The following is a 21,522-nucleotide window of genomic DNA, read 5'->3' as shown; positions in this document are numbered from 1 at the left end:
ATGATCCAAGAGGGTCAATACATGACCACAATAGACTTAAAGGATGCCTACCTTCACATACCGATTCACAAAGATCATTATCGGTACCTAAGATTTGCCTTTCTAGACAGGCATTACCAGTTTGTAGCTCTTCCCTTCGGGTTAGCCACAGCCCCAAGAATTTTTACAAAGGTTCTGGGCTCACTTCTGGCGGTGCTAAGACCGCGAGGCATAGCAGTGGCTCCGTACCTAGACGACATTCTGATACAAGCGTCAAGTTTTCAAATTGCCAAGTCTTATACAGAGATAGTTCTGGCATTTCTGAGGTCGCATGGGTGGAAGGTGAACGTGGAAAAGAGTTCTCTATTACCACTCACAAGAGTTCCCTTCCTGGGGACTCTTATAGATTCTATAGAGATGAAGATTTACCTGACGGAGTCCAGGTTATCAAAGCTTCTAAATGCTTGCCGTGTCCTTCATTCCATTCCACGCCCGTCAGTAGCTCAGTGCATGGAAGTAATCGGCTTAATGGTAGCGGCAATGGACATAGTACCATTTGCGCGCCTGCATCTCAGACCACTGCAATTATGCATGCTAAGACAGTGGAATGGGGATTACTCAGATTTGTCCCCTCTACTAAATCTGGATCAAGAGACCAGAGATTCTTTACCTTTCGCAGGCCAGATTGGACGATTGTAACAACAGATGCCAGCCTTCTAGGTTGGGGCGCAGTCTGGAACTTCCTGAAGGCTCAGGGATTGTGGACTCAGGAGGAGAAACTCCTCCCAATAAATATTCTGGAGTTGAGAGCAATATTCAATGCTCTTCTAGCTTGGCCTCAGTTAGCAACACTGAGGTTCATCAGATTTCAGTCGGACAACATCACGACTGTGGCTTACATCAACCATCATGGGGGAACCAGGAGTTCCCTAGCGATGTTAGAAGTCTCAAAGATAATTCGCTGGGCAGAGTCTCACTCTTGCCACCTGTCAGCGATCTACATCCCAGGCGTGGAGAACTGGGAGGCGGACCTTCTAAGTCGCCAGACTTTTCATCCGGGGGAGTGGGAACTTCATCCGGAGGTCTTCGCTCAACTGATTCATCGTTGGGGCAAACCAGAACTGGATCTCATGGCGTCTCGCCAGAACGCCAAGCTTCCTTGTTACGGATCCAGGTCCAGGGACCCGGGAGCGGCGCTGATAGATGCTCTAGCAGCCCCTTGGGTTTTCAACATGGCTTATGTGTTTCCACCATTTCCGCTGCTATCTCGACTGATTGCCAAGATCAAACAGGAGAGAGCATCAGTGATTCTGATAGCGCCTGCGTGGCCACGCAGGACCTGGTATGCAGACCTAGTGGGCATGTCGTCTTTTCCACCATGGTCTCTGCCTCAGAGGAAGGACCTTCTAATTCAGGGTCCTTTCAACCATCCAAATCTCTTAGGCTGACTGCATGGAGATTGAACGCTTGATCCTATCAAAGCGTGGCTTCTCGGAGTCGGTTATTGATACCTTAATACAGGCTCGGAAGCCTGTTACCAGAAAGATTTACCATAAGATATGGCGTAAATATTTATATTGGTGCGAATCCAAGAGTTACTCATGGAGTAAAGTTAGGATTCCTAGGATATTGTCTTTTCTACAAGAGGGTTTAGAAAAGGGCTTATCTGCTAGTTAAAGGGACAGATTTCTGCTCTGTCTATTCTTTTACACAAACGTCTGGCAGAAGTTCCAGATGTTCAGGCTTTTTGTCAGGCTTTGGCTAGGATTAAGCCTGTGTTTAAGACTGTTGCTCCGCCGTGGAGCTTAAACTTAGTTCTTAACGTTCTATGAGACGTTTAGCCTATGAGACTGCTGGACAGCAGCCTCCTGAAAGAATTACAGCTCATTCCACTAGAGCTGTGGCTTCCACCTGGGTCTTTAAGAATGAGGCCTCTGTTGAACAGATTTGCAAGGCTGCGACTTGGTCTTCGCTTCATACCTTTTCAAAATTGTACAAATTTGACACTTTTGCTTCTTCGGAGGCTGTTTTTGGGAGAAAGGTTCTACAGGCAGTGGTTCCTTCCGTTTAAAGTTCCTGCCTTGTCCCTCCCATCATCCGTGTACTTTAGCTTTGGTATTGGTATCCCATAAGTAATGGATGATCCGTGGACTGAATACACTTAACAAGAGAAAACATAATTTATGCTTACCTGATAAATTTATTTCTCTTGTAGTGTATTCAGTCCACGGCCCGCCCTGTCTTCTTTTGAGGCAGATCTAAATTTTAATTAAAACTCCAGTCACCACTGCACCCTATGGTTTCTCCTTTCTTGTCTTGTTTCGGTCGAATGACTGGATATGACATGTGAGGGGAGGAGCTATATAGCAGCTCTGCTTGGGTGATCCTCTTGCAACTTCCTGTTGGGAAGGGAATATATCCCATAAGTAATGGATGATCCGTGGACTGAATACACTACAAGATAAATAAATTTATCAGGTAAGCATAAATTATGTTTTATGCGTACCAGATAAATTCCTTTCCTTCCGTATAGGGAGAGTCCACTGCCTCTTCACATTTTTTCTTGTCTATGGGCAGTCCCCTATTATTTATTTTATTCTTCTGGCACCATCCGGAAGGAAAGGAATTTATCTGGTAAGAATACTTTGTGTTTTTTTTTTATATATATAAAGACCTTAGGCAGCTGTACACTCATCTTCTGTGAGCTACAGCGTACCAAATTTATTATATGTTCAATTATATATTTTACTAAACATAACAACATATGGTGCCAGTCACATTTATTACAACTATCTAAGCTTAGACTTGATGCTTTTTACCCTTATTGAATAAATAAAGTTGAACTTTTATGCAATTTTTATTCGCTTATATGAAATGCTTTATTTTTGGATTCTACTACAAGCAGGAGGAGCTTGTTTATTCTGAGAGGTGAAGAGAGGCGTAAGTCATGGGATACGGCTTGCAATTTTTATTGTGGTTGCTTAGTTCTTATATGGGACTATAAGTGGGCATCCAGGAGCTGATGACCTCGGAAATCTATTAAAATATTGTGGAAATGAATATGAGGTAATTGCGCAGGATGCTATGCACGTATTGCATAAGAGTTAACATAGTGCTGTTCTCTGGGATATTTGCTTTGTATAGCGATTGGCCGTAAGAGATTTTTATCCTATGTTGGTACTTAGTTACTAAGATATTGCTGTCATTAAAGGCAAAATGTGTTATTATTTAACTGTCTAAACTATTAATACTTCTTTAGAAGTAAATTAAGCATTGTACTCCCTTCATTGCCAGGGGATGTAAACAGTTTATTTATGCCAGTCTGCAGTTTTATACTGTTGCATCTTGCAGATTCTGTACAGTATTCTGTTTAACAAATAATACTTTTTACATAGGCAGAACTTCTGTCTCTGGGGATGCAAGACATTACATGTCCTATGCTTTAAGTGTACACAATCTATAGTATATAACCCTCTGGGTGTATACCTTTCATTCATGGTACTCTGCATGTATATTTCCTATTGCAGTTGGCAGGATTTATCTGTATTTTTATAAAACAGTGGAGATGCTTTAGAGATAACATCTGTTAGTATCTCTTTTATACGTATGCTATGTGTAATTTATATACACCAAGGTTCTTTCATGTAGATACTGGGCATATTTTCACTAATTGTAGAGATACTTTAGAGATAAGATCTATTAGTTTATTCCATTGTATGAGTGATTTATATGTATGCACATACATTTATCATGCAGACACTGAGCATTAATTATGAATATTTACATTTTCTATGCACTTTGTATATTTACTTTGTGAGTATACACAGTCTCAGCTTTCTCTGGACATGGATTTACAAGTGTCTAATGTGTACCTGTTGCTCTGTGTGCTACTCCTTGGTTAGGATGGCCACATAACAGTCTAACTATGTGCAAATACTTAAAGGGACAGTCTACACCAGAATTTTTATTGTTTAGAAAGATAGATAATCCCTTTATTACCCATTTACCAGTTTTTGCATAACCAACACAGTTATATTAATATACTTTTTACCTCTATGATTACCTTGTATCTAAGCCTCTGCAGACTGCCCCCTTAATTTAGTTCTTTTGAAAAACTTGCATTTTAGCCAATTAGTGCTGACTCCTAGGTAACGTCACGTGCTTAAGGACAATATCTACATGGCACACATGAACTAAACTCTCTAGTTGTGATTTTTAAAAAAAAAAAATGCATTTAGATAAGAGGCGACCTTCAAGGGCTAAGGCATTTGCATATGAACCTCCTAGGTTTAGATTTCAACAAAGAATACCTAGAGAACAAAGCAAAATTGATGATAAAAGTAAATAGGAAAGTTGTTTAAAAGCACATGCTCTATCAATCATGAAAGTTTTTTTTTTTTTTTTTTTTTACTTACTAGACTGTCCCTTTAAGTAGGTACGTTTATACTACATCTGATACTTATGTCATGTACAGATTTTTAAACTTTGTATAAACTTATATATAAGTTTCTACATTTCAGGTTCTACCCTGAAAATAGTTTTGATAGCCGTACTGATTCTCTTATCCTTCAAGAGATCAAGTGTTTTTTGCTCTGTTTGAAGCAGAGTCCCTCTAATTGACTAGCCGTCCTATATAAATGTTGTGTATGATCTTTAAGGTTGAAACATTTTACAAAAGGATTTGGAGGATATAGGGGCATATTTGGTAATCTCAGTATGAAGAGATTTTACTCCAATCTGTTTTTAATCCAAGGGATTTACAGTCCTACCCTGGATTTCATATCCCTAAACATATTGGTCTGGATTTCCTGTTGTATAATGGGAACATCCGTCACAGTCTTTTTTAATCAAGGAACAGTTTATTACTTCTATAGACTTCTAGGATTCTTATCTGCACTTCCTTATACATAGGGATTATTTTCAGTTCCTGAAGTTTTGTATATCTGCAAAACTCTGCCAGTTTACCACTCTTGATAGTCAGAATCAAGACATTCCAGTTGCTCCTTATCTGGCTAATATCTAGCGCAAGCTTATTTTCTGTCAACAGCTGTTGCTATTACTCTCAAACCTCTGTCTTTTTAAAAGACAATAGATGGAGTATCAATGTACCTATAGCTCCTTATATCCTGCTATGAAGGTAGAATTAACAGGAGTCATAATTGTTTCTATTTTCCTGATGGAACTTTGCATTATTACGATTTTTAGGGTGTGTCTCTTTCTACAATGAGCTCCATCCATTGGTAGCTCAGTGTATAGAGGCAGTGGGTCTTTTGGTTGCTGCTCAGTCAGTTTCTTTAGCCCCCTTTTCACTCGAGACCCATTTTATTGCTATGCTACATTGGTAGTTAATTATGTACATTTGGCACACAGATTGCTTTGGATTTCTCCATCAGTCAATCTTTTTCTTAAAGACAAAAAGTCTGTCTTTGTCCCTTGGCACATCCTTTCTGCAATAGTCTTGATCTATTGTACCGACAAACTCATGTGTCCTTTTGCTTTCCATAGCTCTATTCCTCTAAAACAGACTCTGTTGTCTCAAGGTTTGGAGCATAGAGATTTATTTGATTTAGTCATTGAATCTTTAATGTAGGTCAGAAAGCCTGTAACACAAGAGATTTAACACAAGATTAGAAGACATATTTTAAATGGTGTTCTTCCAGAGGGTTTTCTTGGTATCCTTTAAAATTCCTATTATCTGTTTTCAGAATGCCCTGGTCAATGGTTTGTCCACTATTTTCTGCCTTATCTCTTTTTTATAAGAAGTTGGCTAAACTTCCTGAGGTTCTGACTTTTGTTCATGCATTAGTTAGAATTAGGCCACTGATGGAACCTATTTCCTTCCTAAGATAGGGAGAGTTCACGGCTTCATTCCTTACTGTTGGGAAATACAACACCTGGCCACCAGGAGGAGGCAAAGACACCCCAGCCAAAGGCTTAAATATCCCTCCCACTTCATCATTACCCCAGTCATTCTTTACCTTTTGTCACGATAGGAGGTGGCAGAGAAGTGTCAGAAGATTCGGAGAGTCCTGATAAAAGGGTATCTGCCCTTCGAGATAGGACTTGAGTTTTAAGTAGTCATGTCAACCTCTCAATTAGAGTACTGATGAAAGTTAGAGTCTGGAGATGCAGGGAAAGTTTTTCTGCGAAACCTTTCAGACTACTGCTAACAGCTCCTAAGCAATCAGTGTTGACGAGTTTCACTGCCTGCTTTCTCTCACTCAAGTCCATGTCAGGAGCGCTGCTATAAGACTGTCACATTTGAGAGGCTGTGTTCTGTTCCACAGCATGGATCCTGGAGGTAAGATTGTTTCAATTTTTTACACATAAAACACTATAACAGGGGCACAGTGTGGCTCCTTTATACCTTGATAGGATCCAGGGTTAATGTCCTCTAAGGGGGGGGGGGGTTATTGAACAGTTGGGGTTAATTAATCAGTGTATTAATTATTTACATGCTGCTTTTATGTGATTTTATTTTCTGGGCTCATAGACTGTGTGTTTTTGGCTGGAACAAACAGGTTTCACTTTCATTTTTGAAAGTGTTGCACAGCTCCTATTAACTTGCTGTACTTTTCATAGCATATGGTCTATGTTCATTTCCTCCATTCCAGCTGAGACTTGAACTTGAGTAGAGTGTTTCCTCTGTTAACTGTCTGAGTCTAGGAGGTGGTGAGTGCCCCAGCCTTTGGGAGTGTATGTGTGTATATATATATATATGTTTTCATTTGTGTCCTTCAGTGGGTATAACCTGAGCTATGGAGAACTCTGACATGTTAGAAGGTACTTCTTCTGTACTAAATCATACCTGTTTATATTGTGAGGAGGCTGTGGTTTTCCCGCTTACTCAGTTATGTTCTAAATGCCTGAACACCTTTATAAAGTCTAAGAAGGGGAGACAAGCCTGCTAAGGCTATTAGTCCCTCTGAGCCGTCTACTTCTCAGGACTCAGCGTCCCATGAGATTACTATCCTTGCTACATTATGCACTAAACATGCAGTTCCCCGTAGCACATCTAATCCTCCATCCGGAGGGGGGCCTTCTTCTTGCGAACTTTGCCACGCAGGTACAAAAGGCGGTATCTGCGGCCCTCAGTGCATTACCTCGCACTAACAAATTCAAGAGAAAGGTTAAACATAGCTCTCCTGACCGGAGTCATCTAAATATTTATTGGATTTAGCTATTATGTCCCAGTTATCGATGATGAGTTAACATCTGTAGCTTCAGAGGGTGAACTTTCTGGGTCGGAGTCCTTAGCATCTAATCCTCCTGCTGTGGAGGAACCGTCCTTTTAGCACTTGCATTTTTTTAAAAGGAGGTTCTGTCTACGTTAGAGGTTCCAGAAGCTGCGTTGCCTGAAGAACCTATGATACCTAAATTAGATAGAGTTTACGAAGACAGGAAAGTTCCTTTCGACTTTTCCTGTGTCGGTTAAAATGGCGAACATTTTTAATAACGATAAGGAAAGAATTGGATCTTCCTTTTCTTCATCTACTTTTAAAAATTTGGCCCCGGACTCTCAACTGTATTTGTGGGGCTCCATTCCTAAGGTGGATTGTGCTATCTCTACGCTTGCTAAACGTACTACTATACCTCTTGAAGATAGTTCTTCGTTCAGAGAGCCGATGGATAAGAAAATGGAAACCTTTCTGAGAAAGATGTTTCAACATACAGGATTTTTATTTCAACCCTAGGCTGCGGTTGCCAGAGCAGCTACCTACTGGTGCTACTCTTTGTCGAAACTCATTGAGTTGGAGTCTCCCCTCAAGGATATTTAAGACAGAATTAAAGCTCTGAGAATTGATAATACTTTTATCTGTGATGCAAACATGCAAATTATTCGCCTAAATGCAAAGGCCTCTGGCTTTGCCGTCCTAGCCTGCCGGACGCTCTGGTTGAAGTCTTGGTCTGCGGATATGACTTCTAAGTCCAAACTCCTTTCTCTTCCCTTCAAGGGAAATATTTTATTTGGTCCAGGCCTGGACTCCATTATTTCTACAGTTACCGGGGGCAAGGATGTCTTCCTACCGCAAGAGAACAAGTCTAAGGGACAACAATTTTCTAATTTTCGTTCCTTTTGTTCTGACAAATCCCAAAGACAACAATCCTCCTCCAAGCCCGAGCAACCCAAGAGTACTTGGAAGCCTGCTCAGTCCTGGAATAATTCCAAGCAGAATAAGAAGTTCGCCGAAAATAAATCAGCATGAAGGGGCGGCCCCCGATCCGGGATCGGATCGTATAGGGGGGCAGACTGTCTCTTTTTTCCGACGCTTGTTTCAGGGACGTACATGATCCGTGGGTCCTGGAGGTCGTACTCAGGGATACAAGAAAGGCTTCAAATCTCATCTGCCCAGGGACAGATTCTTACTCTCGAACCTGTCTACAGACCAGAAAAGAGGGATGCCTTTCTAGGGTGTGTTCGGGACCTATCCTCCTTAGTTGTTGTTGTCCCGGTGCCTATCAAAGAAAGAGGTTTGAGTTTTTATTCAAACTTTTTCATGGTCCCAAAGAAGGAGGGAACTTTCCGCCCATTTCTGGACCTAAAGTGCTTAAACAAATTTCTCAGTGTCCCTTCCCAAGATGGAGACAATAAGGTCCATCCTTACTTTAGTTCAGGAAGGCCAGTTTATGACTACTCTAGATCTGAACGACGCTTACCTTCATGTTCCAATCCACAGGGAACACTTTCAGTTCCTGAGGTTTGCATTCCTGGACCAGCACTTCCAGTTAATTGATCTTCTGTTTGGCCTAGCTACTGCTCCAAAAATCCTTACGAAGGTTCTAGGGGCTCTTCTGGGGTATTACAGTAGCCCCATACTTGGATATTCTGGTGCAAGCACCATCTTGTCTTACGGAAGAATACTCAGAGTCCCTTCTCAGTCTTCTTCAATCACATGGATGGAAGATAACTTGTAAAAGAGTTCCCTTATCCCAAGTACCAGGGTGGAATTCCTGGGTGCTATAATAGACTTCATATCCATGAGGATATTTCTAGCAGACCAGAGACGTTGCAAGCTAACTTTGCCATGTCTTGCCCTCCGGACCTCCTTGAGTCCCTCTGTGGCTCAGTGTATGGAGGTTATTGGTTTCATGGTGTCCTGCATGGACATCCTTTCCTTTTGCCAGGTTCCATCTCAGACCTTTACAACTAGACAGCCGGTCGAGAGAATCGCTCTCTTGGTGGCTCTGTCCAAATCATCTGTCTTAAGACCATCCTGGGAGATTGTGACTACGGACACAAGCTTATCCAGATAGGGAGCTGGACTAGCAGTGCCCTGGAGGTTCAAACTCATATCTTTTTCCTACATTGCTGCTTCTTCCTCGAGTGGTGGCTTGTATCAAGCATGAGCGGGTATCAGTAATCCTGATTGCTCCATCGTGGCCATGAACCACGTTTGCGGATCTAGTGGGGATGTCCTCATCTTCTTTGTGGAAGTTACCTTGTCGCAGAGACCTGCTGTTACAAGGTCCATTTGTTCATCAAAATCTAGATTCACTGAGGCTGACTGCGTAGAGATTGAACACTTGGTCTTAGCAAAGAGAGGTTTCTCTAAAAGTGTCATTGATACTCTTATTCATGCTCAAAAACCAGTTACTCGGCGTATCTACCACATAGGATGGAGGACCTACTTATTCTGGTGTAAAGAGCGTTGTTTTTCCTGGCACAGAGTTAAGGTTACAGGATCTTATCTTTACTCCAGGATGGACTGGAGAAGGGCTTTTCTGCTAGTTCCCTGAGAGGACAGATTTCGGCCCTGTCGGTTTTATTGCACAAGAGGCTGGCTGAGCTTCCAGACGTGCTGTCCTTTGTTAAGGCTCTGATTAGGTTAAGACCTGTGTTTAGATCTGGGTCTCCTCATTGGAGCCTAAATCTTGTTCTTCGTGTTTTGCAGAAGGCTCCGTTTGAGCCTCTGCATTCCGTTGACATTAAATTGTTATCTTGGAAGGTTCACTTTTTAATGGCTATTGCCTCTGCATGCAGAGTTTCCGAGATCTCTGCTTTGCGATGTGAGTTCCCTTATCTGATTTTCCATGCAGATAAGGCAGTTTTACGTACTAAATTAGGTTTTCTTCCTACGGTTGTGTCAGATCGCAACATCAATCAAGAGATTGTGGTTCCTTCCTTGTGTCCCTAATCCTTCTTTGTCAAAGGAACTTTTACTTCACCATTTTGAATGTGGTTTGCACCTTGAAGTTCTTTCTTCAGGCTACTAAGCAGTTTAGACAATCTTCCTCTTTGTTTTGTTTGTTGTCTATTCGGGGAAACGTAAGGGGCAAAAGGCTACTTCGACTTCCCTATCTTTTTGGTCGAGTGTCATCCGCTTATCTTACGTCGTTCTCCTGAGAGGATAACAGCTCATTCCACTAGAGCAGCGGCTATCTCTTGGGCCTTTAAGAACGAGGCCTCTATGGATCAGATTTGTAAGGCGGCTACCTGGTCTTCCTTACATACTTTTTCTAATTGTTACTAGTTTGATGTTTTTGCTTTGGCTGAAACAGCTTTTGGGAGAAAAGTTTTGCAGTCTGTGGTTCCCTCAGAATAGGGTCCACCTCTTCCTTTTTGTTCCCCCCCGTTATTCATTCAATGTCCTCTGGAGCTTGGGTATAGTTTTCCCAAAAGTAAAGAATGAAGCCGTGGGCTCTCCCTATCTTAGGAAGAAAAACATAATTTATGCTTACCAGATAAATTCCTTTCCTTCCGGATAGGGAGAGTCAACGGCCCCCACCCGTTTTTTTTTTGTCTATGGGCGGCCCCCTGTTATTTATCTTATTCTTCTGGTACCATTTATACCCTGATATTTCTCCTACTTTTCCTTGTTCCCTCGGCAGAATGACTGGGGTAATGAGGAAGTGGGAGGGATATTTAAGCCTTTGGCTGGGATGTCTTTGCCTCCTCCTGGTGGCCAGGTGTTGTATTTCCCAACAGTAGGGAATGAAGCCATGGACTCTCCCTATCCGGAAGGAAAGGAATTTATCTGGTAAGCATAAATGATGTTTTCTCCACCCTGGAATCTGAACTTAAACTAAATATGATTTTCATTGTAAAGGAAAATACCAATCAAGAGATGGTTATTCTTTAACCCCTTAACGACTGAGGACGTGCAGGGTACGTCCTCAGAAAAAAGGCAGTTAATGCCTGAGAACGTACCCTGCACGTCCTCAGTGTGGAAAGCAGCTGGAAGCGATCCTGCTCGCTTCCAGCTGCTTTCCGGTTATTGCAGTGATGCCTCGATATGGAGGCATCCTGCAATAACCTTTTTAAGTCATCCGGTGCAGAGAGAGCCACTCTGTGGCCCTCTCTGCACCGGAGATCGGTGGCTACCTGCGTTGGTGGGTGGGAGCCGGACCGGGAGGCGGGTGGAGGCCATCGATGGCCATGTGGATCTGAAGGGGGGCGGGATCGGGGGCGGGGGTGGCTGGGGGCGCGCACGGGCGCGCGCGCGTGCACGGGGAGGGAGCGGGTGGGAACCGCTACACTGCAGAAAATGGGGATATAAAAAATATAATAACAAATAAAATCCAAACAATCAGCAAGGTGGTGGGGGTTTGTTTGTGGGGGGTGGGGGGTTGGGGGAAGCTACACTACAGAAAAAAACAAAAAAAAACCCAAAAAAGCACTTTTTATTGTAAACTGGGTACTGGCAGACAGCTGCCAGTACCCAAGATGGCCCCCAATAAGGCAGAGGGGAGGGTTAGAGAGCGGTTTTGGGGGGGATCAGGGAGGTTGGGGGCTAAGGGGGGGATCCTACACAGTAGCATATGTAAATATGCTAAAAAAAAATTTCATTTTTTTTTTTTAAAAACCCTTTTATTTTAGTACTGGCAGACTTTCTGCCAGTACTTAAGATGGCGGGGACAATTGTGGGGTGGGGGAGGGAAGGGAGCTGTTTGGGAGGGATCAGGGGGTGGGATGTGTCAGATGGGAGGCTGATCTCTACACTAAAGCTAAAATTAACCCTGCAAGCTCACTACAAACTCCCTAATTAACCCTTTCACTGCTAGCCATAATACACGTGTGAGGCGCAACAGGATTTAGTGGCCTTCTAATTACCAGAAAGCAACGCCAAAGTCATATATGTCTGCTATTTCTGAACAAAGGGGATCCCAGACAAGCATTTACAACCATTTGTGCCATAATTGCACAAGCTGTTTGTAAATGATTTCAGTGAGAAACCTAAAATTGTGAAAAATTTTACATTTTTTTTAATTTGATCGCATTTGGCGGTGAAATGGTGGCATGAAATATACCAAAATGTGCCTAGATCAATACTTGGGGTTGTCTACTACACTACACTAAAGCTAAAATTAACCCTACAAGCTCCCTAAAAGCTCCCTAATTAACCCCTTAACTGCTGGGCATGATACACTTGTGGTGCGCAGTGGCATTTAGCGGCCTTCTAATTACCAAAAAGCAACGCCAAAGCCATATATGTGTGCTATTTCTGAACAAAGGGGATCCCAGAGAGGAATTTACAACCATTTATGCCATAATTGCACAAGCTGTTTGTAAATGATTTCAGTGAGAAACCTAAAGTTTGTGAAAAAATTTGTGAAAAAGTGAACAATTTTTTGTATTTGATCGCATTTGGCGGTGAAATGGTGGTATGAAATATACCAAAATTGGCCTAGATCAATACTTTGGGATGTCTACTAAAAAAAAATATATACTTGTCAAGGGATATTCAGGGATTCCTGAAAGATATCAGTGTTCTAATGTAACTAGCGCTAATTTTGGAAAAAAATGGTTTGGAAATAGCAAAGTGCTACTTGTATTTATGGCCCTATAACTTGCAAAAAAAGCAAAGAACATGTAAACATTGGGTATTTCTAAACTCAGGACAAAATTTAGAAACTATTTAGCATGGGTGTTTTTTGGTGGTTTTAGATATGTAACAGATTTTGGGGGTCAAAGTTAGAAAAAGTGTGTTTTTTTCCATTTTTTCCTCATATTTTATAATTTTTTTTATAGTAAATTATAAGATATGATGAAAATAATGGTATCTTTAGAAAGTCCATTTAATGGCGAGAAAAACGGTATATAATATGTGTGGGTACAGTAAATGAGTAAGAAGAAAATTACAGCTAAACACAAACACCGCAAAAATGTAAAAATAGCCTTGGTCCCAAACGGACAGAAAATGGAAAAGTGCTCTGGTCACTAAGGGGTTAATTGTGTTCATATCCTGCTTACACTAGGTAGCAGATATTACATAATCTGATTATAGTAAACGCTTTGAAGTTCTATCTCCAAGCAACTATAGTTTTCAGTCAAACTTCTAGTTTGTTTTTTTACTACTAAATCTAGTAAGGGGCAGAAAGCTTCTAAGGTAGCGTTTGCCTCTTAACTCATAAGAAGGGATTCAAGACTTTCCTGACGGTTGGCATTTATGTTAGCATTACAGCTCTTTCTTCAAGAGCAATTGCAAGATTGTCGGTTTGTGAAAGATTTTAGATCTTTTGAGCAGATTAACAAAGCTGCAACATGTCTTGCCTTTTTTCAGAGTTTATCATTTGTGGTTTTGCTTTTTAGGAAGCAGCTTTTTGCAGGAAGGTCCTTCAGGTCACAGTGTCGGCTATATAAGAACTGCAAGTGAAATATTGTCCCACCCTTTCTGTAACATTTTTACGAAAGAAAACAAAATGTTATGTTTACATGATAAATTATTTTCTTTTGAAATTATGATGGTCCAAAGGCCTTGCCCATTTAAATGTTTGGGAGGTGGCTCTTGTATGGGTTCTTGACCTCCACCTAGTGGTGGAAAATATATCCCATATGTTATGAAGGACTGTGCATCATCATTCCGAAAGAAAATCATTTATCAGGTAAGCATACATTTTGTTTTCAAGCTAAATTATTTCTTGCAATTCTTTATTACAACTGGCAAAAAAAAAATGGACACAATCCTAAAATATTGTAATGTATTTGTATTCCCTGGCTTTCAGAGAGCTGAAGGCTGACTTCAGGACGTTCCCCACTGCCTGCCACCAGTATATAAATGGTTAATAGGCTTTATAAGCAGGCATCACTTGCAGGATAGATGAATCTCATTGATAGGAAAATTTTAAACTGATTTTAATTCATTGTATTGAAGGGAATGTAATTTCCCTCACAGAAAGTCTTACAAAACCTCTGTGACTCATTCTCTGCACTTGCCAAGTCAACCCATGAAAAAGACTTCTGACTCAGTAAATTACTATTTTAATGAAATAGTTGTTTCTCCTGCCAAGTAATTACATTTTAGATCCCTTTCAGGCTTTTACTATTTTTTTTTATGAAACTCTGTTTTGAAGTGCACCTCGAGAGAACCCATATAAGTATATCAGGGACAACAAATGACTCAAGCGCAGTAAAGATTTTGAATATAAATCAATAAAATAGCAGACATATATAAAACAAAATTAAAAAATATAAGTAATTTTTTTTAATCTGTGCCCTATATATATATATATATATATATATATATATATATATATATATATATATATATGTTGCTATATTACTACTTATTTCAACCAGATATCACAAAAATATATATATATATTTTTTTTTACTTTTTTTTTTATTTTGCATGATTTTAGGTTTTGTATTGTTTTTTCACTCTGATAATAATAATCTTGAATCTTAGACAATATGGCAGTGGGAATTACTAACATGTCTGCACTGCATGCGGAAGGGAGGGTGCGCATTGATTTGCAATAAATATCTTGGCACACTGTCTAGTAGTACTCACCAAAGAAGACTAGCTCCTTAAAAAGAGGGACACCTAGCCTGAAACTACAATTTTTCAGCTGTGTGTAAGACACAAGCAAGCTTTCATGGTAAAAACAATGTAACATGATTTATACAGTTAAAGGCTTCTGTTCTTTTCTACACGTGTCAAACATATGACAGTCTGTGCACAAACTATATATGGCTATTTGATAATGTGTTTAAACTTTATTTACAAGCTAAACTGAAAGCTGACATGTTATAGCAGCTGTCCATTGTTGAGCGTTAATTTGATGCCCAGTGTCCTTACTTTATAAATGTATTTTTGGAAGCAGAATTACAAATTCATCTTAACAAGATAGGGTTAGATGAAGAGTAGCTAAGTGATACAGAAGTGCCTACCTGGGCAAGACTCATCTGGCAGTTATCCCTCTGTCCTAGTGGTACACTGCTGTTTTTGCAGTCAAGAATAGCATACTAATACTATAATTTACTGTGCCTGTTCCTTTTGCAAACAGCATAAGAAGCATTGTCCTGCTGGATGATTAGGTTCCATATACAGCAAGGCAAACTCCTGATAGAACCCTAGTGGGTATTCTTGATTCTACATCTATAGGTATCTTCTATGAGAATACAGGGAGGCCATAGTCACTGTCACTATAAAATGAAATATGTCGTCCTATTCATACAAGTTTTATGAATATTTCAACAAGATAACGTGGTGGTAGTGGTGAGCTTCCTCTATTGGACAAACATACTTGGTTCCCTCTTCTGCCCAGTCTGGTTTGTAGGCAAATCTTGGATTCTGCTTCTACATCCAGATCTTTCATCTGCATATACTGCATATACTAGCCCTGCATATGATCATCTGGTGGTTTTAACTCTTCCATTTGAAAAAAAGAATTGAACTGTCCAATAGTAGATACACTTTTGAAAGCTTGCATAGTGTCTACATCCTCAATTTGCCATTGTGTTTGTGATGATGTTTTTGCATGGTTGTTGTCACATGGGATTTCCTTAAAGGGACATTAAACCCACATATTTTCTTTCATGATTCAGATAGAGAATACAATTTTAAACAAGATTCTAATTTACTTCTATTATGTAATTTTCTTCATTCATATAGATATGCTTTTCAGCAAAGAATATTAAGAGAATTAAACAAATTAGATAATAGAAGTAAATTAGAAAGTTGTTTAAAATTGCATGTTCTTTCCAAATCATGGAAGAAAAAAATTGGGTTTCATGTCCCTTTAAATTTACTTTTAGTGTAATATTGTTTTACACACAGACTTCCATAAACATGTATTATGTCTGTTATGGGAAGAATCCCTATCGAACCCCACTCCGAAGAATGAATTTTGGCTAGCTCCTCAAACAGTTAGTAGCTGGGCTACAGGCTTCATCCTGCCATTAGTTTAAGCCTTCTATTTCAATAAATTAGGTCTCCAGCCAAACGCCATACTTCTTAAGGCATATGTCACCTAAATTTGCCTGTGTGAAAAGCAAATAAACTATGAAGCACACCTTGTATGTGGTTTGAAGTCTGCATTTCTATATTGATTAAAGGGACAGTAAAGTCCACAAAAAACTTTAATTTTTCAAATAGGGCATGTCATTTTAAACAACTTTCCAATTTACTTTTATCAACAATTTTGCTTTGTTCTCTTGGTATTCTAGTTGAAAGCAAACCTAGGAAGGCTCATATGATCATTTTTAAGCCCTTGAAGGCCGCCTCTTTTTTATTAGCTTTTCACAGCAGGGGAGAGCTAGCTCATGTAGGCCATATAGATAGCATTGTGATCACGCCCATGGATAGTGGCAGACACTGCACTAATTGGCTAAAATGCAAGTCAATAAATAATAACTAAAAGTCATGTGATTAGGGGCGGTCAGAAGATGCTTAGATACCAGTTAGCCACAGAAGTAAAAAGTGTATTAATATAACAGAGTTGGTTATGCAAAACTGGGGAATGGGTAATAAAGGGATTATCTATCTTTTTAAACAACAATAATTCTGGTGTTGACTGTCCCTTTAAATTAAACAATTGAAAATATAAAATACCACAAAGCTGTTTATTTTACAGGGATGCTGCAAACATTGTATCCCACCAAAGACGACAATTTCCAGAGGGTTTGTTCCATGCATTTCATATCATTTAAAGACACCTGATCCACTGTCCTTAAAGGGACAATAGTCAAAATTAAACTTTCAGAACTCAGAGCATGACATTTTAAACAACTTTTCAAATTTGTTAAATTCTCTTGGCATCCTTTGTTAAAGATCATACCTTCGGGCTTTACTCTTATTGATTGTTAAATATACTTATTTTTAAATATACTTATTTGTGGCCAATACAAATAGTTTAATGCTTCAATTTTTATTTATTTTTGTACCTTTTTTTTTTTTTTTTTCTCTCTCCATAAGATATGTATGTATACTTCCTATTACTGCTGGTCTGTTTCCTTATGGCAACTACTACTGACAATAAGTCCATTGTGATGGAAGCACCACTGGTTTCCTAACCCACTTTTTCACAATTCTAGTCCTCAGGACACACTAACAGGCCAGATTCCAGTGGGTGAGATCAGGTTAATAAGCATTATTACTTAGCTAATTGTTTCACCTGTGCTGTGGTTCAGATATCCTGAATATCTGCCCTGTTAGTGTGCTGAGCAGACTTGAATTGAGAACTCAAGTCATCTATCCTGCTTTGGATCTTTCGCCCGTAAACAGACAAGGTTAAGTATTTTATGTATATAAAAAGTAAATTTTATTTTTTTTAATTATTAAAGTGCATCCTATTTTATTTTTTTCCTCATAGAGGAAGAAGGTCGTGATCTGAGCTGCCTTGTGGCCTCACTTGTTCAGCTGATGCTAGATCCTTACTTCCGAACCCTTGTTGGATTTCAGAGCTTAATACAGAAGGAGTGGGTCATGGCTGGATATCCGTTTCTTGATAGGTGCAACCATCTGAAGAAATCTGATAAAGAGGTATGAATCATGTGGTTCAAAAGAAAAATTGAAGGGACATTGCACTGTTTACTATCATACAAATAAAAGCAGCCTTTACATATGTTAAAAACAATGAAAGATGTTTGACCTTTTGTTGTGGATGACGACACGTGGTTGTCATCTACACAAGGGCTTTAGTGCGGATGATGACCATGTGTTGTCATGGGCAAAAGCGCTATCAGAGTTAATGGCACACACTCCCTGACCCCGACCCTCCTTTACTTAACCCCACATATGAGGTGATTAAGTGGCCCAGGGAATCCGGGATGTTGAGGAAGTCACCATGCACCTGAGACCCGAAAGTGCTGAGCTGCACTAAGGAGCCTAAAGGGACAGTCTACTCCAGAATTTTTAATGTTTAAAAATCAATTTATTACCGTTCCCCATTTTTGCAGAACCAACAAGGTCATATTAATATACTTTTTACCTCTGTGATTACCTTGTATCTAAGCCTCTGCAGACTGCTCAATTATTTCAGTTCAAACTTACATTTAGCCAATCGGTGCTTACTCCTAGATAAATCTACAGGAGTGAGCACAATGTTATCTATATGGCACACATGAACTATTAATGTTTAGCTGTGAAAAACTGTCCAAATGCACTGAGAAAAGATGTGGCCTTCAAGGGCTTAGAAATTGGCATATGAGACTACCTAGGTTTAGCTGTCAACAAAGAATACCAAATGAATAAAGTCAATTTGATGATAAAAGTAAATTGGAAAGTTGTTTAAAATCGCATAGCCTATCTCAATCATGAATGTTTAATTTTGACCAGTCTGTCCCTTTAAGAGAGCTGAATAGATGGGTTTAAATCTATCAATCTCCGCTCCCTTAAATGGAAATTAAACTGCTAGGTATAACTACAGTAGCACTCCTCATCGTGCTATTATTTTCCCTCTTGTGCCTGCAGCTCTTTTTAAAGATGTTTTCTTATTTTAACCCTTTACAAGTGCTGGTTAGTGAAACTGCATCTTTACACTGGGTGCCGCCATCTTGGAATTTAAATATACTTTCACACTGTGACAGAAGTCTTGGGCATTCACACATCAATAATGTTATCTTCTTGACTAACCTTATTGTTCTTTTCAGTTTAGAGTGTACAGTACAGAGAGGGAGCAGTATATTTCATTCTAATGGTAGTTGAGTCCATGATCCTTACACTTGGGAATTACATCACCTGGCCACCAGGATGAGGCAAAGACACCCTACCAGAGCTTATATATATATATCCCTCCTACTTCTCCTTCTCCCCCAGTAGTTCTTTGCTTTGTCAAGGAGAGGGCAAGGGGAGAGAGGTGTTAGAAGAAATTTTATTTTATGCCCTCAGTGGATAGTTCCCAGAAGAAAGTGTTCACTTTTTCAGAAAATTATTATCCTTCTCAGTGGAGTTCCTTTTCACACAGCAGGTCAGTGGGTCGCTGGGAAGTTCTCAAGCCTTTACCAAAACTGACCAACAACATACATCCCTCATCATGGATTTTAGGCTGTCAGTGACAGCACACAGATCGTTTATTCTCTCAGTGACAGATCACAGATCTCCTGCATGTCCTGTAGGAAGGTATGTACATGCTCCATGAAGAGGGGTAAGTGCTGCACAGTATATATTATAGCCCTTTAGTCTGTAAGGGACTCGGTTTTATTTATTCCATGAGTATTCGGGTGACAGGGGCGGTATGTATGTTTGGTGCTTTCACTGTACTATCAGTCTGTATCCAAAGCGCTCCGGTCACATGACCGGCACGCTGAGTTTAGGCTGTTTTGCAGTAGACAGGGGCCTGCTGTCTGACTTTGCCATTGTTGGTGGGAGGGGAGTTCAGTTTTGCGGATGCAGACACTATGCAAGCTTTCAAAAGTGTATCTTCTTTTGCGCCACAAGGGTTTCGGCGTGGGTCCACTCAGGACAGTGAGGTGTGCAATTTTGCTCAACTCTGAGAAGCAGCACTTCTTCACATCGCACTCGTATCAGTTGGGGGTAAGGTTCTCTACCGGAGCTCTGGGGATACAGTAAGTGTTTTACACGTGCCGATATTTCCTGAGTTACAACATTATTTTTGGGAAATAAGTTTAGTCATTGCACTTAACGGTGTTTCCATCTCTCACACATTTTGTTAATTATCATACGTTTGAGGCGTATTTACTTATTCAATTGTTTTATTTTAGTGTTGTAACACTATATACATGTTTGTTTTTCATACTGTTATGGAGCAAATTGGGAGTGCTGAGGCTATTACCTTATTGTCTGAGAAGACAGCCATAAACATTTTTATTCCTACAAATAAATGTTTATTATGTAAGGTGATAGTGGTATGTCCTCCTGCTCGATTATGTAATAGTTGTTTAACATTTGTCTTACAATCTTATTCACCTTCCCCCAGCTGAACAGAGACTAGGGGTTTAAAGCTCCTTTACATGTGGCAATATCTAACGTGCTGGAGTCTTTACCGCCTCCAAGCACAAGCATAAGACTAATCACATTGAGACTAAGAGTACTAAAACTGGTTATCTTCTCCATCAGAGGGGGAGGTATCGAACGATTATTCTTCCTCAGAATCAGACAAAGAACCTGAGGAGATGACCTTTCAATTTTAAAACGGATAATTTGTTCTCTTTTTAAAGGAGGTCTTAAAAACTTTAGGAGTTCAGGAATCAAAATCAACTGAGGAAAAAACTGTACATAAGTTGGATCTTATATTCAGACCTAGGTTTCCTGAGACTTTTCTAGTGCCTTCTTTGATTAATGAGATTATTACTAAGGAATGGTAAAAGCCAGGAGTTCCATTTACTCCAGCGGTGGCTTTTAAAAAACTTTTTCCACTTGCTGAAACCAATGTGGAACTATGGGGCACCATCCCTAAGTTGACAGTGCAGTTTCTACTTTGGCTAAAAAAAAACTATCCCTTTAAAGGATAGTACATCTTTTCAAGATCCTATGGACAGAAAGCTTGACGGCTACTTAAGGAAGGCTTTTTTGCAGGGAGGTTTCTTATTTCAGCCTACAATAATTATTGCCACAGTTGCTGGGGCAGCAGCTTTTTTGTGTGATTCACTTTCTGGTTTAGTTTCTAAAGAATCCTTAGATTCAAAACAGGATTCAAGCTTTGAATACGGATAACTCATTTATATGTGATGCCATCATACAGATTGTCTGCATAAATGCCAAAAATTCTGCTTTAGCAGTCCTTTCTAGAAGAGCCCTCTGGCTTAAAGAGACGCTGAACCCAAATTTTTTCTTTCGCGATTCAGATAGAGCATGCAATTTTAAGCAACTTTCTTATTTATTCCTATTATCAAATTTTCTTTGTTCTTTTGCTATCTTTATTTGAAAAAGAAGGCATCTAAGCTAAGGAGCCAGCTAATTGTTGGTTCAGACTCTGGACAGCACTTGTTTATTGGTGGGTGAATTTATCCACAAATCGGCAAGAACAACCCAGGTTCCCCAAAAATGGTCCGGCATCTAAACTTACATTCTTGCTTTCCTGCCCCATGATTAAAAAAAGTCCAGACAAAGAGAAAAACCTGGTGGGTTTTTTCATCCCTTTTGTCAAAATCAGAGATCTGCATCCGCTCAGAAAGCAGATACAAAAAAAAAAATGCCTTGAAACTGAACCCTGTTTGGAACAAATTCAAACAGCACAAAAGTCTTCTTCTGATTCCAAAACCGCATGAAGGTACTGTCCCCAATACAGACTCGGTACTAGTAGGGGGCAGGCTAAGCTGGTTTCAGGAGGTTTGGAAGCAGTCAATTTTGGATCCATGTGTCATAGAAATTGTCGCAGGGGTATAGAATAGCCAGGTATATACCTCCAAAAGGAAGTGGT

The 21,522-nt window shown here is 39.9% G+C and overlaps 1 protein-coding gene across 1 annotated transcript in view; it reads left to right on the top strand.

Annotated features, from left to right (window-relative positions):
- The window catches only part of MTMR10 (myotubularin related protein 10), a gene marked incomplete in the record, with an annotated part of 410,677 nt that overhangs the window by 330,582 nt on the left and 58,573 nt on the right, over positions 1–21,522 (top strand). Inside the window, 1 exon segment of the mRNA XM_053717557.1 lies at positions 17,515–17,684. Coding sequence (XP_053573532.1) covers positions 17,515–17,684 — 170 coding nt within the window.

The sequence above is a fragment of the Bombina bombina genome, chromosome 6 (genome assembly GCF_027579735.1).
Source record: "Bombina bombina isolate aBomBom1 chromosome 6, aBomBom1.pri, whole genome shotgun sequence".
Taxonomy (NCBI): domain Eukaryota; kingdom Metazoa; phylum Chordata; class Amphibia; order Anura; family Bombinatoridae; genus Bombina; species Bombina bombina.
The sequence above is the reverse complement of the archived record's forward strand: the minus strand, read 5'-3'. Positions and strand labels throughout refer to the sequence as shown.